Source organism: Heloderma suspectum, chromosome W (genome assembly GCF_057233095.1).
Source record: "Heloderma suspectum isolate Gila_16-S chromosome W, 16-S_ref, whole genome shotgun sequence".
NCBI classification, from domain to species: domain Eukaryota; kingdom Metazoa; phylum Chordata; class Lepidosauria; order Squamata; family Helodermatidae; genus Heloderma; species Heloderma suspectum.
In genome coordinates this window covers 59,762,471-59,785,706 of record NC_139475.1, presented here as the reverse complement: position 1 = coordinate 59,785,706, position 23,236 = coordinate 59,762,471, and the positions used below count along the sequence as shown (strand labels likewise).

Genomic DNA, 23,236 nt, shown 5'->3' with positions numbered 1-23,236 from the left:
CAACCCTAGTCCTCGCAGCCATGGTTTCTTCCATAAGTAAACAAAGGTGGGGTCTGTCACAAAATGTCACAGTGTGGAGTGCTCCTGTTCAGGATGCCAGCCAGCTAACCATGTCCTTACTCAGGATACTCCATTCCATCCTTACCTAGGATACTCCCTTCCATCCAATCTTCTCTCCCCCCCCCCCAACAATCACCCAGCATTCTATGGCCACTAAGCATGCTCAGTCCTCATTGGGCTGTGTTTGGGTCTCCCCCCCCCACCCCCTGCAAGCCATTGGGTTCCCCCAAGCCCTGGGGAAGGGCTGTAGCAGAGTCAGAAGCCCTGGGAAAGGGCTGTAGCCGCTGCTAGTCAGTGTTGACAATACTGGGCTATATGGGCCCAGTGTCTGACTCAGTGTCAGGAGCGCCCTGGCGGCCTCTTTCAGTCTACTCCAATAGCCAACTCAAGACACAGACAAAAGGATTCTTTTCAAGGCTTTAATCCTTTTACAACTTAATGACTCTTTCAGATGCTAATCACCAGCAACTAAGCAAGGAACAGCAGAGTGGCCTATGCAGTTGGTCCCCGTTTGAAGGAGAATCACAGGAAGACCCTGAACTTATGGGCTAGGGAGAGTTCCTCCCTTTTTCCCTTGGGTCCTCGGGACGCGACCGTTGCTTGTGCGCCAAACGAGCGCTGCACCTCCTTTCCGCAACCTCCAGCTGTCGTCGCTCCCAGCGTCGAGCGTCCAGCAAGCCCCCCCTCCCGCACTCTCTCACTGCCAGGGTCACTATCTCTCCCAGGAATACTGGCAGGAGGAATCTCTGCCAGCTGCTGTGCCTGTGAGAGATGAGCACGCTCCTCTCCCACGGATTGCTGTTCCTCCTCAGAATCAGAACTGCTCTGGGGCTCTATGGGCTCAGTTTCCACCCTGACACTCAGTATAAGGCAGCTTCCTATGTTCCTATGTTGTTCCTCCCTCTTGTATGTGGGTGTTGCCCTTTTTGACTACATAAGGGTCCACACCCATAGAATGAGTTCGCTATTACTATATAGCATGTGAGCAATAGGCGAGTCTCAGCAGACCTGATATTCCTCAAAAGGTTCACAACTTCCATGCAAATGTCCAAGTTACGCATGGAGATCTGTAGAAGATCTTCTCTTGTGCATTGACCTGAGAATCCTCCATTTCTGTGAGGATATTTGGGAAAATGTTAACTTTCTCTATTTTATGCCTCCCCTTCCCTCCACAAGTGAAATGGTCTGAGAAAGTAAACTCGTTTTTTCCTCTGAGTTGTGCAAAGCCAGATATTTTAAGACCCTGGTTCCCCAGTTACGTAATAAATAAGGACTAGTTTTTTCCCCCAAGCCCCTCCGATCTGGTGACATTTATAGCAGTGAGAGAGATGAATTTTAGCTCTCAAATAGTGTGTAAATCCAGTGCTGTTGCAAATGGGCAGGATATGAAATCGGTGCTCGACATGCCGTCTCTCTAATCTCATTCTGTGGATGCTTGTCCCACTCTCATTTCCTCCTTTGGTACTTCTGATTTAGATGTCTTGCATGTGTAATTTAAGTGAAGGGGGGAGTGATTTAGAGGGAAGAGGAAAAAACATCTTTGTGAAATGCACAAAAAGCTAAAAGCAGTTATTGTTGTGCGGGCCTTTGTGGGTAATTGGAAGTACAGTGCTTCTCCAGTATCTGATTGCCTTGCAGTACAAATAGGCCTATATTGTGAGCTTACTACAACTCAGACCCATGCAGCACCCAGGCCACACACACCTGGCTTTCTACTCAGAGGACTAGCAGGGAGTGGTCCTGGGGCAGAGGTCCACCCTTTTTGGCTGGTCTTGGTTGGTAGCCAAGGCAAAAATTGTGGTCGTCATGAACCTTCCCCTCCCTTTGTCCCTGACCTTGGATTGCATCTATGCATGAGGTCCAGGACAGGGGGGCAGGGGCACTCCAGATGCCTTGGCAAGTCACTGGGCGGTAGAAGCTCTTTCCACCTTTCCACTCATGGAGCTGGAAAGACCATTTGTTCATTCGTTCATTCATGTTTAGATACTACTTTTATACAGCTTAATATCCTAAGATCTCTAAACGGTTCACAATCAGTCAGAATACAGTACAAAGCCAATATAAAAACAGTGGAAGAACAAAGATACAATAAAAACTTAACATCATTACAACAAGACACATAAAACAGAGCAGTGTCATAACCCATTACAAGGCAGGGAAAACCTGTGTAAGCAAATATATCTTGAAGACGTATTTAAAGCTCGACACACTTTCAGCCTTGCGAACAATGCATGGCAGGGTGGATGCCACTACAGAGAGAGCCTGCTTGCGTGCTATTGTAGAGTTTGTCCTGTGGACCACCAGCCAAACTGTCTCCAGTCTTCCTTCTAGCCCTGGAGCTGGGGTGGAGGCAAGGATTGCTGGGTAACTGTGGGGATGATCTCTCCCCACCACCCCTCAGCTGCAGCCCAAAGGTTAGAAGGCTCATCAAGGCTTATCAAGCTCACTAGAGGACTGTGTCACTTAGCCATGGCCAGTAAAATTGTGAAACCCCCTCTTAAGGCTAAACTCAGTGCCACCATCCCCATCCCGCCCCTAGGAGATGACAGGATTTCTGTGGCTTGTGATCTTTCGGTGTGCTCAGTGTCTTTAAAGCAACAGAGGACTCTGGCACCGGAAACTTCGAAAAAGATGGCCTAGTTTTACGTTGCATATTGGCATGTGCATGCACGTGCATGTGTGCATGTGTGTGTTGCCTCCCAGCATTAGTTTGCTGTCATGAAAACTCTAAGCAAAACCACACTGCTGGAAGGCTTGGCAGTCTTGCCAGAACAGGCCACATGAGGATATGTGGAGAATCCTGGAAGAGCCCCTGGTCACCATAGCCAGCCCTGCATGTGTGCTTGAGTGCAAAGGTTCTTCCCCACATCTCTATTAGTATAATCAGTTGCACTCTGCTCTCTGGGAGCAGGGCTACTACAGCATGTGTCTGTGTCTTGTCTATAAAACAACTAAGCTAGCTGCCATGGTTGAAGCTCTGCTTCCTGCCCACTTGACAATGATGCCTTCTTCTCTTCCTTCCTGCTTTCAGATCACCCAAGAAGCTGGAGAATTCATGATTACTTTTCCTTATGGCTACCATGCAGGATTCAACCATGGGTTCAACTGCGCAGAGTCCACCAACTTCGCCACACTGCGATGGATCGACTATGGCAAGATGGCCACCCAAGTAAGTTCCTGCATCTTGGTGCTTTGGTTGGTTGGATACGCCAATGAAAATGCCCAGGCATATTAAGGCTGTGCTTGGAGAAATGCAAGAATGGTGCATGGGGGCAGAAATAATGCTAGTTGCCCTGCAAACCATGGTTTGGCGAATTGGGAGCAAGGCGTGCTTCCTTCTTTCTTGTCCAGGGCCAATTCCCTACTCCTGTCTTGTGTTAACCCTAACCATAGCTTCATGAGCATCAGCAGCATGGTTAATGCTGCCTAGCTTCTCTCTCTTATTTGAAGCCTGCAGCCCCACTTCAAATTCTGGTTCCCAAATATGGTTCAGATGGGAAACGTGGCTAGTGATAACCATGGTTAGCGCTAAATCACTGTCAAGGCAAACAAAGGAAGGGAGTGAAATTGGAGTGGGAAGGGATAAAACAAGGCAAAACAAGACACAGAATGCTATTTGAGGCACAGTTTGGACCATCATCAGAATGACGGCATTCTGGATTTTTTCAAATGGAGTTCTGAGGAGCCCTGGGGTTCCTCAGTGGGATGTCCAGTATCAGTGGATAAGCTTCCCTGAAAGACTGCCTCCCCCACCGCTCTAGATCTTTCCCTAAAATGTGCAGTCAAGGGGGGCTGTTGAGGTGCTCTCTAGTGCACACTCTCAGTTTACACAACGAGCCTGCTCAGTACTCCCTGTGAAATGTGTAGGTGCCTCGAACGCTTCTCAAAGTCCCTACAACCAAGAATGGGAAATACAAAAATGGGCTAAATTTCCTCCGCATTAGATCTCTGCATAGCAAGAACCTGGGTGGAGAGCCTACTTCGTTGGTTGATTGTCTTTGGTTTTGAAGTGATGATCTTGGCGGCTGTGCACATTCAGTCTTACCTGAACACTGCCCCTTTAGAACCAGCAGTCACCTTGGCTGGCCTCCTGGCCTCATTGTCATTGGATTTTTCACAGCCTGTCTTTCAGATGATCATAGAATCATAGAATAGTAGGGTTGGAAGGGGCCTACAAGGGGGTTGGTGCTGGGGTTGGTGATCTTTGTACCTTCTCTATATGTCACCATTGCTGGTAAGTAGCTGTGCCTTCCACCAGGCTGGTAAATCCCATGCACCGGTAGGGGAAAAATGAAGTTTCTTGCTGCAGGTCAATGACTGAAGATACACCCAGCAGGCATCATTCAATATAGATTTATAAAGTGCTGCACAAAGTTGAAAGTTGTTTTATTTAATGTGCGTGCTGAAGCAAGGCTGTCAGGGAAGGGAGCGGATTGGATATTTCAGAGTCCCCAAAAGCATGGCTCCTCAGAAGGATTGTGTCAGCAGGACATTTTGCTTTAAGTCCCAGTTGGCCTTTGGCTTGGAAACAAAAGCTAGAATTCTTTTCTTTTTAAAAAGGGATCTATGGTGTGCTTGCTCAAAGGTCCCCCTTTGGGGGCATTCAGGGCTTAATTCAAGCAGCTGCTTGGACATTGTTTGCTGGTTACCAAAATCAAGGAGAGGACTGTTGCCTTCATGCCCTTTTCGTGGACTTCCCAGAAGTGCCTGGGAAGTTGGCCACAGTTAGCAATGGAAGTCTGGACTTGATTGGCATTTGGTGTGATCTGGCGGGGCTGCTCTGAAATCACTTGCTGCTTGGGGATTCAGCAAAGAAGCTCTTTGCTCTTCCTCCAGCTCCCTTTCTCATCCTGAAGGATGGGGTTAGCTGAGTTCTCTCTCCTTAGGTTTGCACACTTTTCTGGATCTAGCATTAGCGGACACGTTGGCAATGTTCTAACTTACCACAGTATTGTATGTTTATCACTGTTTGCCCAACATGCAGCTCAATCCTATGTATGTTTTTCTCGCATTGCATTCCGTAGGTCTTACTCCCAAGCAAAGGGTGCGCCGGGTTGCATTCATTAGTGGGCAGTGACATTTCATGGTGGTCTGAACCTTCATGCGGGCAGTGAGGTCTGGATTCTGGCATGCATGTGAAAGCAAAGTTGGGTAGAGCCAGATAAAGAGGTTGAGAGAGCAAACCAAAGCTCAGCAAAATGGGCATTTTCAGGCCACCTTTCCACTCCTCTTTATTAATCGTATGTCTCAGCACTGAGCATTGCAGGAGACTCTTGGAGACTTGTGCCCCACAGACCTGGAGCGACAGAGCCCTTGGAAAGCTCTGCCTAATTGCTTTGTTAAATGAAACACTCTGTCACTCCCAGTAGATTTCCTAATGAACTGGTATGTTGTCGAGACACGCTGCAGCAGTGGTAATTACACCAGAAATTGTGTGGTCAGGGCTCATCTTCCTCAGCGCAGGCCATTGGCTACCTGTTGGCAAACATATCTGCTGCAACTTTTCAGTTTTCCACAATTTTTTAAAAATCCCAAGTTAACCCTCCAGGAACCTGTGCTCCATAATGGTTTAGTTCTCGTCTAACATTACCATTTTAAATATAGGATCTGACAATGTCTGTACGTTTTGTGTGTGTGTGAGAGAGAGAGTGCGTGCATGCGTGCACAAGGACTGAATATGGGAGATTAATGTAGATTAAGGAAGTCCAGCCTCCTAACCATCAGGCTAGTTGTGCAGCTTCCTGTCCATCCTGGTTTGTGTGTCACATGACATTTGGTGGATACAGATCATCACTTACCATGTGGCCACTTGCTGTTGTGGGCATAATTTTCCCTACATGTCACCATCCAGTGGTCCAGAACACCAAGGTACCTTCTGCTCTGTCCACTAGGAAGGAACAACTTGGCCTGGGGCTGGACTAGGGGGCACTTCCCACTTCACCTCTCAAGCCAATCTGCATACTGACCATCCATGTGCTGAGCCAGGGGTATGTAACATCCATCCATGTCAGGTGTGTTTACTACACAAGGGCACCTGATCATAAATCAAATCTACTGGTACAATTGTTACTTGCTCTACACCCCTAGGCAAGTGGCAAAATGCACCATGATTATTCATCCTGGTATCTTGCTGCCAACTGGGGCCAAATGAAAGCCACACAGGGAAAACACTGTATCTTTCCACCCACCCCACAGTAAGAGGAACAGTAGCAATGGCCTTTTAAACTTAACTTTAATCTAATCTGCTGTTTCTACATGGCAATAAATGAGGTTTTATATTAATGTTCCATGCACTGCTGAGCAGATGGAGTTCAGCATTTGGCTTAATGGTTTATTGTTAAAAAGAAGATCCACCTTTTGTACAAGAGACACAGAACTGGGCTTTGCTTTACATTTTTATGCTATTTTATTATGTTATTTTTTCCAATTTTTTATTGTGAATTTTAACAAAACAAAACATAACGAAACCAAAAAAACAAAAACAAAATAAAAATACAACAACATATTCTAAAACCCTCAGTTTCAAATATTACAATATTTGAGAAGGGAAAAAAAGAGGTTACACATAAACTTCAGTAAAACCAGACCAGATATCCACATATAAGTCCATTTGCACGGTAAGCCTATATACCACTCTTTCAAATGTTGCTAGTGTTGTTGAATCTTCAGTCCGTTGCATTATAGGTGGTGAGCTTTTATCCTTCCAGTATCATAGTATAAGTCTTTTAGCAACTAAAGGGCACGAAAAATCCATTTACGCTGACCATGTGTTACATTCCAAGAAGCAGGTAAATAATTTAAAAGAACATTTACATCAGTAAATATTAAACAGCTTTCCAATACAAAATTTATCCATATAATAACCTCCTCCCAAAAGGAGGCAACCATTGGGCATTTCCAAAACATATGAATAAGAGAAGCAGTGACTGTATTACACCTCCAACAATTAGCTGAATTTGACAAGCCTTTATTAAAAAGACGTTGTGGCATCCAATAGACCCGAAACAAAAGTTTTTGCTGAATAAGGCGTAACCGAAGATCCATTGAAATGTCCGATACAGACGCCAAGATGGCAGTCCGTTGATTAAACAAATTAGGACGTTCCAATTCCCTGTTCCATTCCTGCTGTAAACCACTTGTGTCATGTTTATTCATTGATAATAAATGTTTGTAAACATGAATCACAGGTTGATATGTCTGATCAGCTTCAATAAGTATTTCCAATAGCGAAGGACACTCCGAGGCAGGAAAAGCAGCAGGACCGAATCTAGATACCAACAAATGTTTCAATTGCAAGTGCTGCCATTCCGCTGTAGCAGGCAAATCAAATTGATCTTGCAAAGTTGAAAATAACAAAAACTCATCATCAACCCCCACTAATTGATCCAGAGTAAAAATAATTTTATCTGTCCAGATCCGCCATAAGAACATTTTCTTGCCAATTCTTAAATCTGGATTTCCCCTTAAAGTCAATTTAGCATGGGAAAATGTGTCAAACTAATTGATGTGACATTATACGCCAAACTTCCCTAACTGCCAAAATTGTGGGAGGAGCTCTGTCTACCTTAATATGCCGAGAACCTAATGCCATCCATTTGGAGAGAGGCTCCAGACAAGAAGATTCCAGCACTGACCAAGGTGGAAAATCTAATCTGAGTGGAAAAGACCCACATTTAGTAGAGTTCAGCAAATAGGCCCAATGGTACATAGCTAGATCTGGAAGACCAAACCTGCCTTCATTAATTGGAAGTTGCATCCTTTTTAAAGATATTCCTGGTGGAAAGGAACCCCCAAAGAATTTACGAAACAAAGCATTAAGTTTTTGGAAATATTTGCCAGGTATAAGTATAGGAAAGGAAAGGTTCCTCCTGTACAAGCACTGGGTCATTACTGACCCCTAGAGGGACGCCGCTTACGCTGGCGTTTTCATGGCAGACTGTAGTGGGGTGGTTTGCCATTGCCTTCCCCAGTCATGACTACCTTTCCCCCAGCAAGCTGGGTACTCATTTTACCGACCTCGCAAGGATGGAGGGCGGAGTCGACCTGAGCCGGCTACCCGAGACCCAGCTTGTGCTGGGATCAAACTCGGGTCGTGGGGAGAGTTTTGGTTGCAATACTGCCGCCTACCGCTCTGCGCCACACGAGGCTCATAAGTATAGGGATCCCACATAAAACATAAATAATTTGAGGTATTACCTCGTAAACTCAACTTTAAAGATGCCCATTATTAAGGAAACATCCAAGGCAGGTTAGGTTGAACAGTCAGAAATGTATTAAAGCACATCACGGCCTTGGGAGAGGCAGACGAAACTGTGTCTCCCCTCCCAAAAGAAAACAGGATGCATTTATACAGACTGAAAGTTGCAGAACAAAGAAAACACACTACACATACTCAGAAACCAATCAGTACTCAGCAACAGACTTATCAGCACAGTGTCCTTCTTATCTTTAGGGATGAGTTACTGTGGATAGCAGTTCCTGCTTATGAGCAAGTTACAATTACCTTCTCATGGTCAGATACACTCACACTCACATGCTCACATTCTCAATCCCATCAGGCACGTCGCCTGAACCAAACTACTTACAAGGCCTAGTCAAGCCTACCTTCACACCATCTATCTATATGTCGTGAAATATCAGTAATCAACTTGTTTAAATTTAACCTAATCATTTGAGATATGTCTCTAGGGATAATTATTCCCAAGTAAGTAATGAACTCTGGGCACTGTCGAAATTGCCAATTGGCTAATACACTAGAGTATACCCTATCTCCAATCCACATTATTTCCGACTTTGACCAATTAATTGAATAGCTGGACAATTCACCAAAGATATTGATCAATGTCATCAAGGCTGGAACCGAGGACTGGAGTCTCAAGATAAACAACAAAAGATCATCAGAATAAAGGCTAATTTTAAATTCTAAACCAAAATGATGAATACTATTATTTTGTCTAATAGCACACACCAGGGGTTCCAAACATAAATTGAATCTCAATGGGCAAAATGGGCAACCTTGTCTGGTACCCCACCCAAGTAAAAAAAAAGAAAAGCTGAGACTAAACCGTTGGTCATTACTCTTGCTCTAGGAGATGAGTATAAAATTTTAACCCATTTCAAAAATTCTATAGGAAAACCAAAGTTAGTCAATGTAATAAACATAAATTTCCAATGAATTTTGTCAAAGGCCGTTTCTGCATCCAAGGAAATGATGGCCGCCTGGTCATTTCTTTCAGAGTTTAAAGCAACCAGACGAACAGCTAATCTAAGATTATCAGCCCCTTGTCTATTTTTAATGAATCCCACCTGGTTTGGTCTAACCAATATGGCCATGACTTGTTGTAATCTATCAGCCAAGATTGCTGTTAATATCTTGATACCTACATGAATTAATGATATAGGTCGATAGTTAGCACAATAGGTATGCTCCTTGCCTGGCTTAGGAATCACGGTAATATAAGCATCATTTAACGATGAAGAAGGTAGCCTGCCTCGAAAATATGGTCATAGAGGCAATACAACTTTGGGGCTAAAAAACTACAGAATATTTTATACCATTCAACTGGGAATCCATCTGGTCAGATTTCCCAGTATTCATTTTCATTATTGCATTCATAATTTCCTCTAAACACAGAGGAGTGAAAGGCGTTGTTGTTGTGAAGAATCTAAATGTGGAAGATTAAACTGAGGAAAAAAGTGTCCATATCTTGCTCTGGTATCTTATTACTGGTACTATACAGATCAAAATAAAACTTTAAAAATTGTGAGTTTATGTCGGTAGGAGAAGTATATACTTTACCACTCTCATCTTTAATAGCTGAAATGACATTTTGATGTTGATACTGTTTCAGATGATGTGCAAGGTTCTTACTAGGACGTTCACCATTGTCCCAATATTTCTGTCGTAAACAGGTCAAAGCAAATTCCGCCTGTTGTGAAAGAATATTATTCAACTCATGCTTAGTATTCTGTTGTTGTTGTTGTTCAGTCGTTCAGTCGTGTCCGACTCTTCGTGACCCCATGGACCATAGCACGCCAGGCCTTCCTGTCCTGCGCTCTCTCCCGGAGCGTGCTCAAGTTCATATTCATTGCATCGGTGATGCTATCTAGCCATCTCATCCTCTGCCGTCCTCTTCTCCTTTTGCCTTCAGTCATTCCCAGCATCAGGGTCTTTTCCAGAGAGTTTTCTCTTCGCATTAGGTGGCCAAAATATTGGAGCTTCAGCTTCAGTATCTGTCCTTCCAATGAGCAGTCAGGGTTGATTTCCTTTAGGATGGACTGATTTGACCTCCTTGCAGTCCAGGGGACTCGTAAGAGTCTTCTCCAGCACCACAGTTCGAAAGCATCGATTCTTTGTCACTCAGCCTTCCTGATAGTCCAGCTCTCACAGCCATACGTTACTACTGGGAAAACCATAGCTTTGATTAGACAGACCTTTGTTGGCAAGGTGATGTCTCTGCTTCTTACTATGCTGTCTAGGTTGGCCATAGCTTTCCTCCCAAGGAGCAAGTGTCTTTTAATTTCATGGCTACAGTCACCGTCGGCGGTGATCTTGGAGCCCAAGAAAGTAAAATCTGTCACTGCTTCCATTTCTTCCCCTTCTATATACCAGGAAGTGATAGGGCCAGATGCCATGATCTTATTTTTTTTAATGCTGAGTTTCAAACCAGCTTTTGCACTCTCCTCTTTCACCCTCAACAAGAGGCTCTTTAGATCCTCTTCGCTTTCTGCCATTAGGGTGGTATCGTCTGCATATCGGAGGTTGTTGATAATTCTCCCGGCAATCTTAATTCCGACCTGTGATTCATCCAACCCAGCGTTTCTCATGATGTACTCTGCATATACGTTAAATAAGCAGGGCGACAATATGCAGTCTTGTTGTACTCCTTTCCCAATTTTGAACCAATCGGTTGTTCCATGTCTGGTTCTTACTGTTGCTTCTTGGCCCTCGTACAGGTTTCTCAGGGGACAGGTAAGGTGGTCTGGTACTCCCATCACTTTAAGAATTTGCCACAGTTTGTTGTGATCCACACAATCAAAGGCTTTAGCGTAGTCAATGAAGCAGAAATAGACATTTTTCTGGAATTCTCTTGCTTTCTCCATGATGCAGCGAATGTTGGCGATTTGATCTCTCGTTCCTCTGCCTCTTTGAAACCCAGCTTGTACTTCCGGTAGTTCTCGGTTCGCATACTGCTGAAGCCTAGCTTGTAGGATTTTGAGCATCACCTTGCTGGCATGTGAAATGAGCGCAATTGTGCGGTAGTTTGAACACTCTTTGGCATTGCCCTTCTTTGGAATTGGAATGTAAACTGACCTTTTCTAGTCTTGTGGCCATTGTTGAGTGTTCCAAATTTGTTGGCATATTGAATGCAGCACTTTAACAGCATCTTCTTTTAGGATTTTAAATAGCTCAGCTGGAAGACTGTCATCTCCGCTAGCTTTGTTGTTAGTAATGCTTCCTAAGGCCCACTTGACTTCACTCTCTAGGATGTCTGGCTCAAGTTCATTGACCGCACTATCATGGCTATCAGGGACATTCAGATCTTTCCTGTATAGTTCTTCTGTGTATTCTTTCCACCTCTTCTTAATCTCATCTGCTTCTGTTAGGTCCCTGCCTTCTTTGTCCTTTATCATGCCCGTCTTTGCACAAAACGTTCCCTTGAGATCTCCAATTTTCCTGAAGAGATCTCTAGTCTTTCCCATTCTGTTGTTTTCCTCGATTTCTTTGCATTGTTCATTTAAGAAGGCCTTCTTGTCTCTCCTTGCTATTCTCTGGAACTCTGCATTCAGTTGGCTATATCTTCCCCTTTCTCCCTTGCTTTTCGCTTCCCTTCTTTCCTCAGCTACTTGTAAAGCCTCCTCAGACAGCCACTTTGCTTTCTTGCATTTCTTTTTCTTTGGGATGGATTGAGTTGCTGCCTCCTGAACAGTGTTACGGACCTCCGTCCATAGTTCCTCAGGCACTCTGTCTATCAGGTCTAATCCCTGAAATCTATTCCTCACCTCCACTGTATATTCATAAGGGATATGATTGAGGTCATACCTGAATGGTTTAGTGGTTTTCCCTACGTTCTTCAATTTCAGCCAAAATTTTGCAAGAAGCAACTCATGATCTGAGCCACAGTCAGCTCCAGGTCTTGTTTTGACTGACTGTATGGAGCTTCTCCATCTTTGGCTGCAAAGTACATAATCAATCTGATTTCGATATTGACCATCTGGTGATGTCCATGTGTAGAGTTGTCTCTTGTGCTGTTGGAAAAGAGTATTCTGTAAAATTAGTATTCTGTAGCTCTTGATAAAGTTGTGCTGTGGGGAATGTGGCAAACTGAGTTATGGTGGTTCCATGGTAGAATGGTTATTGGTGGTTCAGTGGCAGAATTATGTACTTAAAAAAAAAATAAAACAGCCGTTTTCTTTAATTTCTCTCATTACATGGAGGATTATTAGCAGGCATAAAATATAATTCAACATATCCGGGGGACATGATAATGTTGATGAGAGTTGGTTGCCTTTCTCCTACCTGTTCTTGAGAGGCAGATGAGGGTGTATGAGCTCCTTGGTTATGTGTGGACTAAATTAATTTGCGTCTTAGCTGATTTTGGAAAGCTTTGGGCTGAAGGGATGGTTTTCAGGCACTTCAGGGTAAAGTTTACCCACATCTCTTCAGGAAAAATATATTTCATTATTCATTTACCCTTCAGTCACTCTTATACTAATGGTTTAGGCCTTGCAGACCACGTTATGTCAGTTCTTAAACCTCATTCTCTTCTCCCCCTGATATTTTCCCTTCAGCTCACAATGGATTGTGAGCCATCACCCTATTATAAACCATTATTCTGTTGTTGTTGTATTTCTAATTGTGCATTTAATGTATTTCTTATTAGTTTAATCAAATTTTTCCTTATCTATTACTGTAGAAAAGCAGGGTACAAATCCGATCAAATCAATCAATAAAAGTGCACATGCACAGATGTTCCACTTCTGAAGAATACCATACAAGGCAGGGGGACCCTCCATTGGGTTGACAGATCTGGGGCTGGGCCAGGGTGTGCAGTTGTCATCTGGATTTTTTTTTTTTTTAAGAAAAAAGACTTGCTGCATGAGAAAATGCCAGCTGCGGATGGGGCATGTTGGTTGTGGCACCATAAAATGAGAGAAGAGGTTATGTTTGTGTAGTAAGAGTCCTACCTTGATGTTTGGAACTAGTCTGCAAGTGTGAATGTTTAGAATTTGACTGGTAGCTTCTTTTATTGCAGTGGGAGGAAGTCAGTGTGTGTGTGTGTGTGTGTGTGTGTGTGTAGGGGGGTTCATGTGAATGTCATCTGTACTGTTGTCACACCTAGATTTACCTAAACTCCCATCTCCTTACTTATTATTTATTACATTTCTATACCGCCCAACAGCTGAAGCTCTCTGGACAGTTCACAACAATTAGCTTGTATACTCCCATTTTACACATGGGGAAGCGCAGGGCATAAGGGTGTGTATAGCTTGGCCCAAGGCTGCCCAGCGCTGGTTTTTTGCTTGGGTTTCCCAGGCCCAAGGCCAACTCTCCGTCCACTCACCACCTTTGTCCTATCTCTGAGCTCCTCTGCAGTTTTTAAAAGGGACATAGGCTTCAGATCAGTATCTTGATGGAGCAGTCTGATATTCTTAAGTCTGTAAACTAGGGCTGTGCACAGCCTCCCTGATCTGCTTTGGACCGATTTGGACACCCCCCTCTTCGACACTGATCCGAATCCGAAGCGAGATTTGGATATCTGGATCACCAGGACGGGGGAAGTGCCAGATGACTGGAGGAGGGCTAATGTTGTCCCTATCTTCAAAAGGGGTAAAAGGAGGAACCTGGGAACTACAGACCAGTCAGTCTGACATCAACCCCTGGGGAAATTCTGGAGCAGATGATCATAGAATCATAGAATAGTAGGGTTGGAAGGGGCCTACAAGGCCATCGAGTCCAACCCCCTGCTCAGTGCAGGAATCCAAGTCAGAGCATCCCTGACAAATGGCTGTCCAGCCTCGTCTTGAAGGCCTCCAGTTTGGGAGAGCCCACCACCTCCCCAGGTAATTGGTTCCATTCTCGTATTGCTCTTACAGTCAGGAAGTTTTTCCTGATGTTCAGCCGGAATCTGGCTTCCTGTAACTGGAGCCCATGATTCCGTGTCCTGCACTCTGGGATGATCAAGAAGAGATCCTGGCCTTCTTCTCTGGGACAACCTTTCAAGTACTTGAAGAGTGCTATCCTATCTCCCCTCAGTCTTCTCTTCTCCAGGCTAAACATGCCCAGTTCTTTCAGTCTCTCCTCATAGGGCTTTGTTTCCAGTCCCCTGATCATCTTCGTTGCCCTCCTCTGAACCCTCTCCAGTTTGTCTGCATCCTTCTTCAAGTGTGGTGCCCAGAACTGGACACAGTACTCCAGATGAGGCCTAACCAGTGCTGAGTAGAGGGGAACTAGTACTTCCCGGGATTTGGAAGCGATGCTTCTATGAATGCAGCCCAAAAGAGCATTTGCCTTTTTTGCAGCCACATCACATTGTTGGCTCGTATTCAGCTTGTGATGGACAACAATTCCTAGATCTTTCTCGCTTGTATTGTTGTTGAGCCACGTATCCCCCATCTTGTCACTGTGCATTTGGTTTCTTTTTCTGAGGTGCAGAACTTGGCATTGATCCCTATTAAATGTCATTCTGTTGTTTTCTGCCCAGTGCTCCAGTCTATCCAGATCACTTTGAATTTTGTTTCTGTCTTCCAGGGTATTAGCTATCCCGCCCAATTTGGTGTCATCTGCAAATTTGATCAGCATTCCCTGCACCTCCTCCTCCAAGTCATTAATAAAAATGTGGAAGAGCACTGGGCCCAGGACTGAGCCCTGCGGTACCCCACTCGTGACCTCTGCCCAGTTTGAGAAGGTCCCATTGATAAGCACTCTTTGAGTCCGATTCTGTAGCCAACTCTGGATCCACCGGATCGTTGTTTCATCTAGCCCACTTTGAGCTAGTTTGCTCATCAGGAGATCATGGGGCACTTTGTCGAAAGCTTTGCTGAAGTCAAGGTATATGATGTCTACAGCATTCCCACGGTCTACAAGGGAGGTTACTTGATCAAAAAATGAGATCAGATTTGTCTTGAGAAGAGAAGACTGAGGGGAGATATGATAGCACTCTTCAAGTACTTGAAAGGTTGTCACAGAGAAGAAGGCCAGGATCTCTTCTCCATCATCCCAGAGTGCAGGACACGGAATAATGGGCTCAAGTTACAGGAAGCCAGATTCCGGCTGAACATCAGGAAAAACTTCCTGACTGTTAGAGCAATACGACAATGGAACCAATTACCTAGGGAGGTGGTGGGCTCTCCCACACTGGGGGCATTCAAGATGAGGCTAGACAGCCATTTTCCAGGGATGCTCTGACTTGGATTCCTGCCTTGAGCAGGGGGTTGGACTCGATGGCCTTGTAGGCCCCTTCCAACCCTACTATTCTATGATTCTACCTGTTTCTGGCTTTTTCCCATTGACTTGCATGGGAAAACACAAACGGTCATAACGTTTTCAATTTTTATGATACAGACATGAAAATTGGGGACCTCTCTGCCCCCCTGGAGAGGAGTCCACCTGCCAAATCTGAGATAGCTTGGCCCACTGGCTTTTGTGCTAGGCCCAGGTGAAATTTGATATTTTCCACAAAAACACTCAAAGCAAAGGGCTGTGACTTTTCCCTGTTTCCACAGACATGCATGAAACCTTGGCCCTTCCCAGACCCCCTCGAGGGCATCGCACCCCCCAAAGCCCGGGCAGTTTGGCCCACTGGCTTTTGTGCTAGGTGCAGGTGAAATTTGATGTTCCCAGAAACTCAGACCAAACTCAGAAGGGATAGTGTGTTGAAGTGGAGGTCACTATCCCTAATCTCTGCTGCTGGATTCTTTGAAGTGCAAAACAACCCTTATTCAGAAGAATCACCAGCTCAGCCTCTCTATGGCTGAATACATTACCTGGCAGGCAGGCTGGAAGAGTTTTTTTTTTCCTTATCTGCTTTTGTTTTTTTCTAGCACACACTGAATGAGAAGTTGGCATGTATGTTATATTTTAATGTTTGGGGGGGGGGGGTCGGCCCCACCATTCCCACCAAATGTCAACAGGTTATAATACAAAACCTGATTCTAGGGAACTGAAGGAACTGAGAGTGTAGCCAGTGCACATCATTATCCATTTTATGGAGTTGGTGATCTCCGATGACCTCAGGCTCTCAGTGGTCTTCTGACAGAGGCAGGAGGACACAGCAACTCTGCCAGGCAGGACCTGTGGTAGTTCTACAGCTACTACATGCCAATGAGTGCTAATATAGGGAAGAGCTGCCTGGGGAGCGGCCATGGACCTTGGGAATAGTTACATTGTTTTTCTAAATCGAGGATCTATAAAAGAAAGAAAGGGGAATGAATGGACCAAAGTGCAGTGTCTTGTCCACTAGGGCCCATTTCCTTTATAGGGGACAACCGTGAGGGGTGACTGGGGCTCTTCCGCCCTGGGGCTAACAGCAAGAGCAAATGAAAGACAGATACAGAAAGAAAAGCCCCAACAGGCCGGGGGGGGGGGGAGTAACAGTACATCACTCATCAGGCCTTGAAACTGGAGAATCTGCAGCACTCCATGCTGAGGACATGAGACACCTCTGCCTTGTCATCCACCTTCCTGGAAAGAGAGATTCAGCCATGCCAGGAGGGCACACAGATTGGACAACAAGGACAACAGCTGTCTTGATGGACAGGCGGTGGCACATGACTGCTAGGGAGAGAGGGACACCCACGAGTGCAATGGGGTGCACATAAGCAAGAGGCCAATGGCATCAAAGCCACCAAGCCCAGCTGTTCCACCAGGGCACAGGGCATGGGGCAACCTGGCTGATCCTGCAAGGCTTGTCCGAGAGGTAAGCCATGCGTACACATGGGCATTACAGTGAAACTGGGAAAGACTCATTAAATCTGTTACGGTTCAATTGGGCAGGGCAGGCGGGTGGGCAGAGGAGGCAGGGGCAAGCTGGCGGAGGCTGGCAGAGGCAGGCACAGGCTGGCAGAGGCAGGCACAGGCTGGCAGATACTGGTGGACGCAGGCGGAAGCTGGCAAGGGGCTGGCTGAATGGACTACCCGCTCCTAACCCATGTAGGTAGTGACAAGGAACATCCATGGGAGGGCAACTGTGGTGCTAGAGAGAGGGCGGAGGGAACAATGCCAAACTCTGTGAGGGGCTATGAATACAAGGGAGGGAATAGAGGAGATTAAAGAACAGTACACATTGTACTGTTTGTATGAGTACACTTAAAATCCTTTAACGAACGTCCATGGGAGGGCAATTCTGGTGCCAGGGAGGCAGTGGAGGAAAACAGTGCTGGACTTCACGACCAGTACTGGGTAATGAGTAACGATATGGGAGGAGAAGTCTGGTCTGAGCAGCTGCACTACTGCAAGCTACAGTAACATCATTGCATGAAAGGAAAAACATCTTGTTGCTGCTTCTTGGGAAACAGACATAGGTAATGAAAGATCTAGACAGAAAGAAAGAAGGAAAGGCAAAACAAAGAAGAACAGAGGGTGGCGGAGAACCCATGGGTGTGGCACGTTGCACATATACAGCCTGTGACATCAATGCCTCAAAGCCCAGCTCTTCCACCCAGAGACGGGGGATGGGGACCGGGAGGGCAACCTGGTGGATCTTGGGAATACTTCATAATGGTTTTATTACCTATATAATATTTGTTGTTTTTCTGCTCCTATTCGGTATAGTGGAGTTGCTGCAGTTAAAAAGATCACAGTTATTTCTTTAGATACAGTGTAATGTAAAGCTGAGATGGCGCTGGGTAAATGGGACATGCTGTTGCTGAAAAAGAGGATTGAGTATAGGACCTCCCTCCCTTAGGCTGGAGAGCTGAGGGTTCTATCAAAAGGGCATACAGGAGAGCGGCCCAGTTCTGGAAGCAGGAGCACAGTGCCTTGCCCACCGGGGCATCTGACTCTTGGGAGCGGAAACTGGACAGTGCCTTCAGACTGAACGACTTGGAGGAAGGAAGAAATTGGACAGGGGAACTGCAATGAGTGCCAAACTTAAAAGACAAACAGTCCAAGAGCGACTGCTCGCGCAAGGAGTGAAGGAACAATCCAATGATAAGCTAGCTGTTTGCTTTTAAAAACCTAGGAAACCCAGTTAGCAATGGAGAACGAAGGAATCTAAGAAGGAGCTGCAATGACTGCACGCACCCTCCTCCCCTGATCTAACCAAATCACCAGCCCTCTCCCAAAGAAACAGCTCACGCAATAAACAAATGCAGCCTTTTGATGAACACCATATAATGCCCTCCTCCACCTCTCTCTCTGACTGGAGACTACTGGCGTAGGTACAGCCCGAGGGTTCCCATTCGCTAAACCACACTCCCTCCTCCTCCGCTCGCCTTCCCCCTTCCTCCTCCTCTTCCTGCCCTTCGGTGTGAGCTTCCAGAAGTGCAGACATTTTGAAGACAGCCTGTCTGGACTGCTCATAAGGTATAGGAAGAGCTACGAACATACGAGGCAGAGGAGGAGCTTTCCCTCGGGCTGCCTTGGTGCTGCTCGGAACTGCTTCGTATCACGAGGAGGCTCCTCCGAATCAGCCACTTCGCCTTTTTATTCTGGCTTCGGACCGAGGCGATGCACGGCCTTACTGCGTTGCCCACCGAGGCCTCTGACTCTTGGGAGTGGAAGCAGGACAGTGCCTTCCCCGGAAGGACCATTGATTTTGGAAAGTGGACAGTGCCTAGCCCAGCAGGGCCATTGATACTTGAACAGGACAGTGGCTAGCCCAGCAGGGCCATTGATACTTGAACAGGACAGTGCCTAGCCCAGCAGGGCCATTGATACTTGAACAGGACAGTGGCTAGCCCAGCAGGGCCATTGATACTTGAACAGGACAGTGCCTAGCCCAGCAGGGCCATTGATACTTGAACAGGACAGTGGCTAGCCCAGCAGGGCAAAGTTATTGAGACGGAACAACGAGTAGCCCAACAGGGCATGTTCTAGATGTAACACTGGCCTAGGGCCGGGCAGGTGGATGCGGAAACAAATCAAAGCCAAGCCCGTCAAGAGGGCACTTACATAGGGGAACACCATGAGGGGTGATGGCAGCTGTACCACCCTGGGACCAACACCGGAAGCAAATGAAGGAGAGATGCAGAAAGTAAACTCCCTACGTGCCAGAGGGAAGAGGGAAGGGAGTAGCACTGCATTACACATCGGGACTTGAAACTGGAGAATGAACCACTGTCTTCCAGCTGAAGTAATCCAGCAAACTACTGTTTTGAAAAAAAAACCCAAAATCTGAAAGGCGGGCTCCCTGAAATTGAAAATAATAAAAAAAAAACCCATAAGTCGTTTATCCTGAGACTCTTTCACTGAGGCAGGAAGACTGCACAGCCTGCCTGCCAGGAGGGCACATCCACATCGCAGACCCATGCCATGTCTGTGGCGTCAGAGGGAGACACAGAGATGCTACTGCATCCCCTTACATTCAGAGCTACGGTCCGTCACTGAGCACACAGCCTGACATAATTAACCATGGAGGAGGAGGAGATATGCTCTGACTGGAGGACCCATACAGATACAGACATGGTAGGCGCATCCCCTTGGGTTAAACCACAGTTGAGTTACTGTACTGAAGCTCAGCGAAATAATAATAGGAAGAATAGGAAGAAGTCCTAATTATCCCAATAACAATAATAAATGGAACGCCATGCCTAACTCAAATAAATACAAAGGAAGGCAGCCCAAAGAAGGAGGAACAGCAGGGTGAGTGTGTGTGCCGCTCAGTCCCCCGAGGGCTGGAGGGTGGGGTAGCCCAGCAGGGGCAGGTTAACTCTGAGGAAGACCAACTGCTCCACTAAGTCGGCATCCAAGCAGGAGTGGTGGGGTGTCACCACGTCGCCCGCCGTGGAGAACACCCTCTCGCTTGGGATGCTGGTGGGTGGGCAGCTGAGTCTTTCCCTGGCCACACGAGCCAGGTCCAGCCAAACAGGGCTGCGGGATGACCGGTAGACCATGGAGTCCGTGGTCCAGTCCTCCAGAGGTTCTGCCAGGTAACGCTGGCAGCGTCCTGGCGGGCACGTTGGGTGCCTCTCCGCCCAACCACTGACTGCACTGCACTGCCCTGGCCCATAACCCCTGGCCTGTGGTCCTGCTGGGAATGATGCCTCTGGCAGGGATGGGGAATGGTCTCCCCACCTCCTCCTGCACCTGCCCCAGCCTCTTTGCCCGTTCCCCCCTCACTTGCCCCAACAGTTTTTCCAGCCACAGCGTCTGGCAGTTGTCCCCACAAAGGCTATCTTTCAGGCGTGGATCACACATGGTGGCCAACAGATACGTCGTCTCCCAGGTATAGGTGCTCTACCCGCTGTACTAGGCCATCCCACCGCTTCCCACATGCGTGGCAGGAAGCGCCTGCTGGTGACGGGATCCCTGGTCTCCAGGAACTCACCCATCTGCTCCTGGAGATGCCTGGCCACAGGGATCACCTGGCTGGGGAGGGCGGTGCTGGCGCTCAGGGTCTCAGTGGCCTCGAGGAATGGCTTGAGGACCACCACAAGCTGGGACATGGCATCCCACTGCTTCCTGTGCAGGTCCTGGCCGCTACTGTCCCTGGGGCTGCCCACCAGTGAGCCATCAGGGACAAGTAAGCGTGCACTCTGCCCTCGCTGGACCAAATGTCCAAGGTCAAGTGCACCATCTGGGACTCTGCCTGGCGCAGACGGTCCACCACTTTCCCCGGCATGCCTGGTACAGGGTGGGCACCACCCACCTGCTAAGGGTGGTGCAACACGGCAGCTTGCAGTAGGGCACCACAAGGGCCATCAACGTCTTGAACCCCGCATTTTCGACGAGGCTGAATGGCTGGTCTTCCAACGCCACCATCTCACCAATGCAGTTGGTGATCTGGTCGGGCGCTGGAAGCCTCTGCCTGGTGGACCCATACTTCCTCCACCTGGTGTCCTTCACGGTGGCCTGCCTAAGCCTCTTGGGGGTGAGAGACAGAGAGCTTGCAGGAGTTCCGGCGGCACTGCCAGCCTTCCGCTTGCCCTGCTGCCGGCCTGCCTGCGGGGACGTGGGGGCCTCTTCCCCGAGCAAGACCTATCGGTGCTGCCTCCTCGAGTGCAGGAGCAGGCTGCTGGTGCTGTAGTGCCCCGGCTGTTTCCCCTGCTCAGAGACGCCTTGCAGTGGCGGCAGGCGGCAGTGCTGGGAGCGGCTCCCAACCCAAGGTGGCCCCACGCGATGCTGCCCTGACGTTTCAGGGGAGGAGGAGAGGCAGACTGCCTGCCTTGAGTTGGGGGGGCACCGCACGAGCGGGGGGAACAGTGGAAGAGGGGTGGGGTGCAGGAGCCTCTGCCTGCTGCTCCTCCTCCCACACACCCTGGAGGGTCTCCTCCTCCTCCTCCTCGCCCTCCACCACACTGAAGACGCCGGACACCTCTGACCAAACGTCCACCAGCGGGCTCCTCTCTTCCACCACAGAAGGAGATGCTGCTCCGCCTTGGGCAAGAGTGCGACTACTGCACCTGCCCACGCCAGCCTCCTCGAACAGGGACCTCCGAGCACTGCAACTGGCCTCCGCGCTTGCTGCCATACTCCACCGGGACGCGCTATCCGGACTAGGGGAGAGACAGCTGGCCTAACGGTGCTGCTGCTGACAGCAGCGCCTCGCCCACCTCTGCCCCTGCCAGCACCCCGAAGTTGCCTCATATTGGGCTGGACTGCTTTGCCACACAGTGGAGTGTTACTGGAATAAGAGGGTAATTAATCCAATAGTGTGTGTGTAGTGCTTTCACCACAGTCTTGCGATGTGGACGTATTGCTTTGGTGGACGACAGCAGCACAAGCGCACAAGCAGCACAAGACAGCTCTTCAGGAAGGGCGGGGGGAGCCAAACACTAAACATGCAGGCTGCTGTAACGTTCCTTTGTTTAAGAATTTAGAAAGAAAGAAAGAAAAAACTAAATGGTCGAATAGTAATTAAAAAGGCGGAGGGGGCACGGAGGAACAAGGCCAGAAGTCATTGTTTGTTTCTAAAAATCAATGTAAGACTGGATTTTTAAAAAGCTAGAAAAGACAGAGTTGAAAGACAAAAAGGGCAGAACAAGCAGCTGTGGGGGTTGAACTTAAAAAACAAACACGGCCTTTTCCGGAGTCCCCAAGTGACCCCCTTGACCATTGGAAAGGCAATGGAGGAGCGTAGCAACAAGCAAAGAAAAGCTATGTTTCTTTGAAAAAATCTTGAACAGACAGAGTGGAATGAATGCACAGAACGAACGACTCGGTGGAAGAAAGAAATAGGACAAGGCAGCTGCAACCGCAGCCAAAAAAACAAACAGTCCCAAAGAGACTGCTCATGCAAGTAGTGAAGGAACGATCCCACAACAAGCTGGCTGTTTGCTATCAGGCTTTCCTAGATTTGTAAAAGCAATGGAGAACGAAGGAATCTAAGACGGAACTGCAGTGACTGCATGCACACGCACACGCCAGATCATCTAACCAAAACACCAGCCCTCCCCCAAAGAAACAGCTGGTGAAATAAGCAAATGCAGCCTTTTGCTGAACTGTATATTCCCCCCTCCTCCACCACTCTCTCTGATTGGAGACTGCTGATGTAGGTACAGCCTGAGAGTTCCCATTCGCCAAAGCACACTCCTCCCTCTGCCACCACTTGCCTTCCTGCGTCCCTCATCCGCTCGCCTTCCCCTGTGCTCTTCCTTCTGCCCCTCCGCATGAGCTTTCAGAAGTTGAAACATTTTGGACTGTCTGGACTGTTCAGGCATAAGAAGAGCTCCAAACATACGAGGCGGAGGAGGCGCTTCGCCTCAGGGCGCCTTGGTTCTGCTCTGATCCACTTCGTATGACGAGGCGGCTCCTCCGAATCAGCCCACTTCGCCTCATTATTGGGGCTTCGTAATGAGGCGGTGCATAGCCCTACTGTAAACCACTGATGATCAGCACAAGGGAGAAACAGTCAGAAGGAGCTTGCTCTGTTTTCCTGTCAGATAGACAGATAAGGTCTTACAATCAGACTGGCTTGGCAGTGAATTGAGGGAGTGAAAGCTTGCCTCCCTCATTATGAACAGAAAGTGGGCCAGTGAAGTTTAACAGTTGCCACATTACTCTGCTGTTTTGCTT

At 47.5% G+C, this 23,236-nt stretch overlaps 1 protein-coding gene across 4 annotated transcripts in view; it reads left to right on the top strand.

The window, feature by feature from the left end:
- LOC146334066 (lysine-specific demethylase 4B-like) overlaps window positions 1-23,236 on the top strand; it is a 365,953-nt gene that overhangs the window by 230,925 nt on the left and 111,792 nt on the right. For all 4 annotated transcript variants that reach the window (XM_084824982.1, XM_084824984.1, XM_084824983.1 and 1 more), the window contains one exon: window positions 3,092-3,229. In XM_084824982.1, the coding sequence (XP_084681108.1) occupies window positions 3,092-3,229 (138 nt within the window). The remainder of the gene's footprint in view (window positions 1-3,091; window positions 3,230-23,236) is intronic.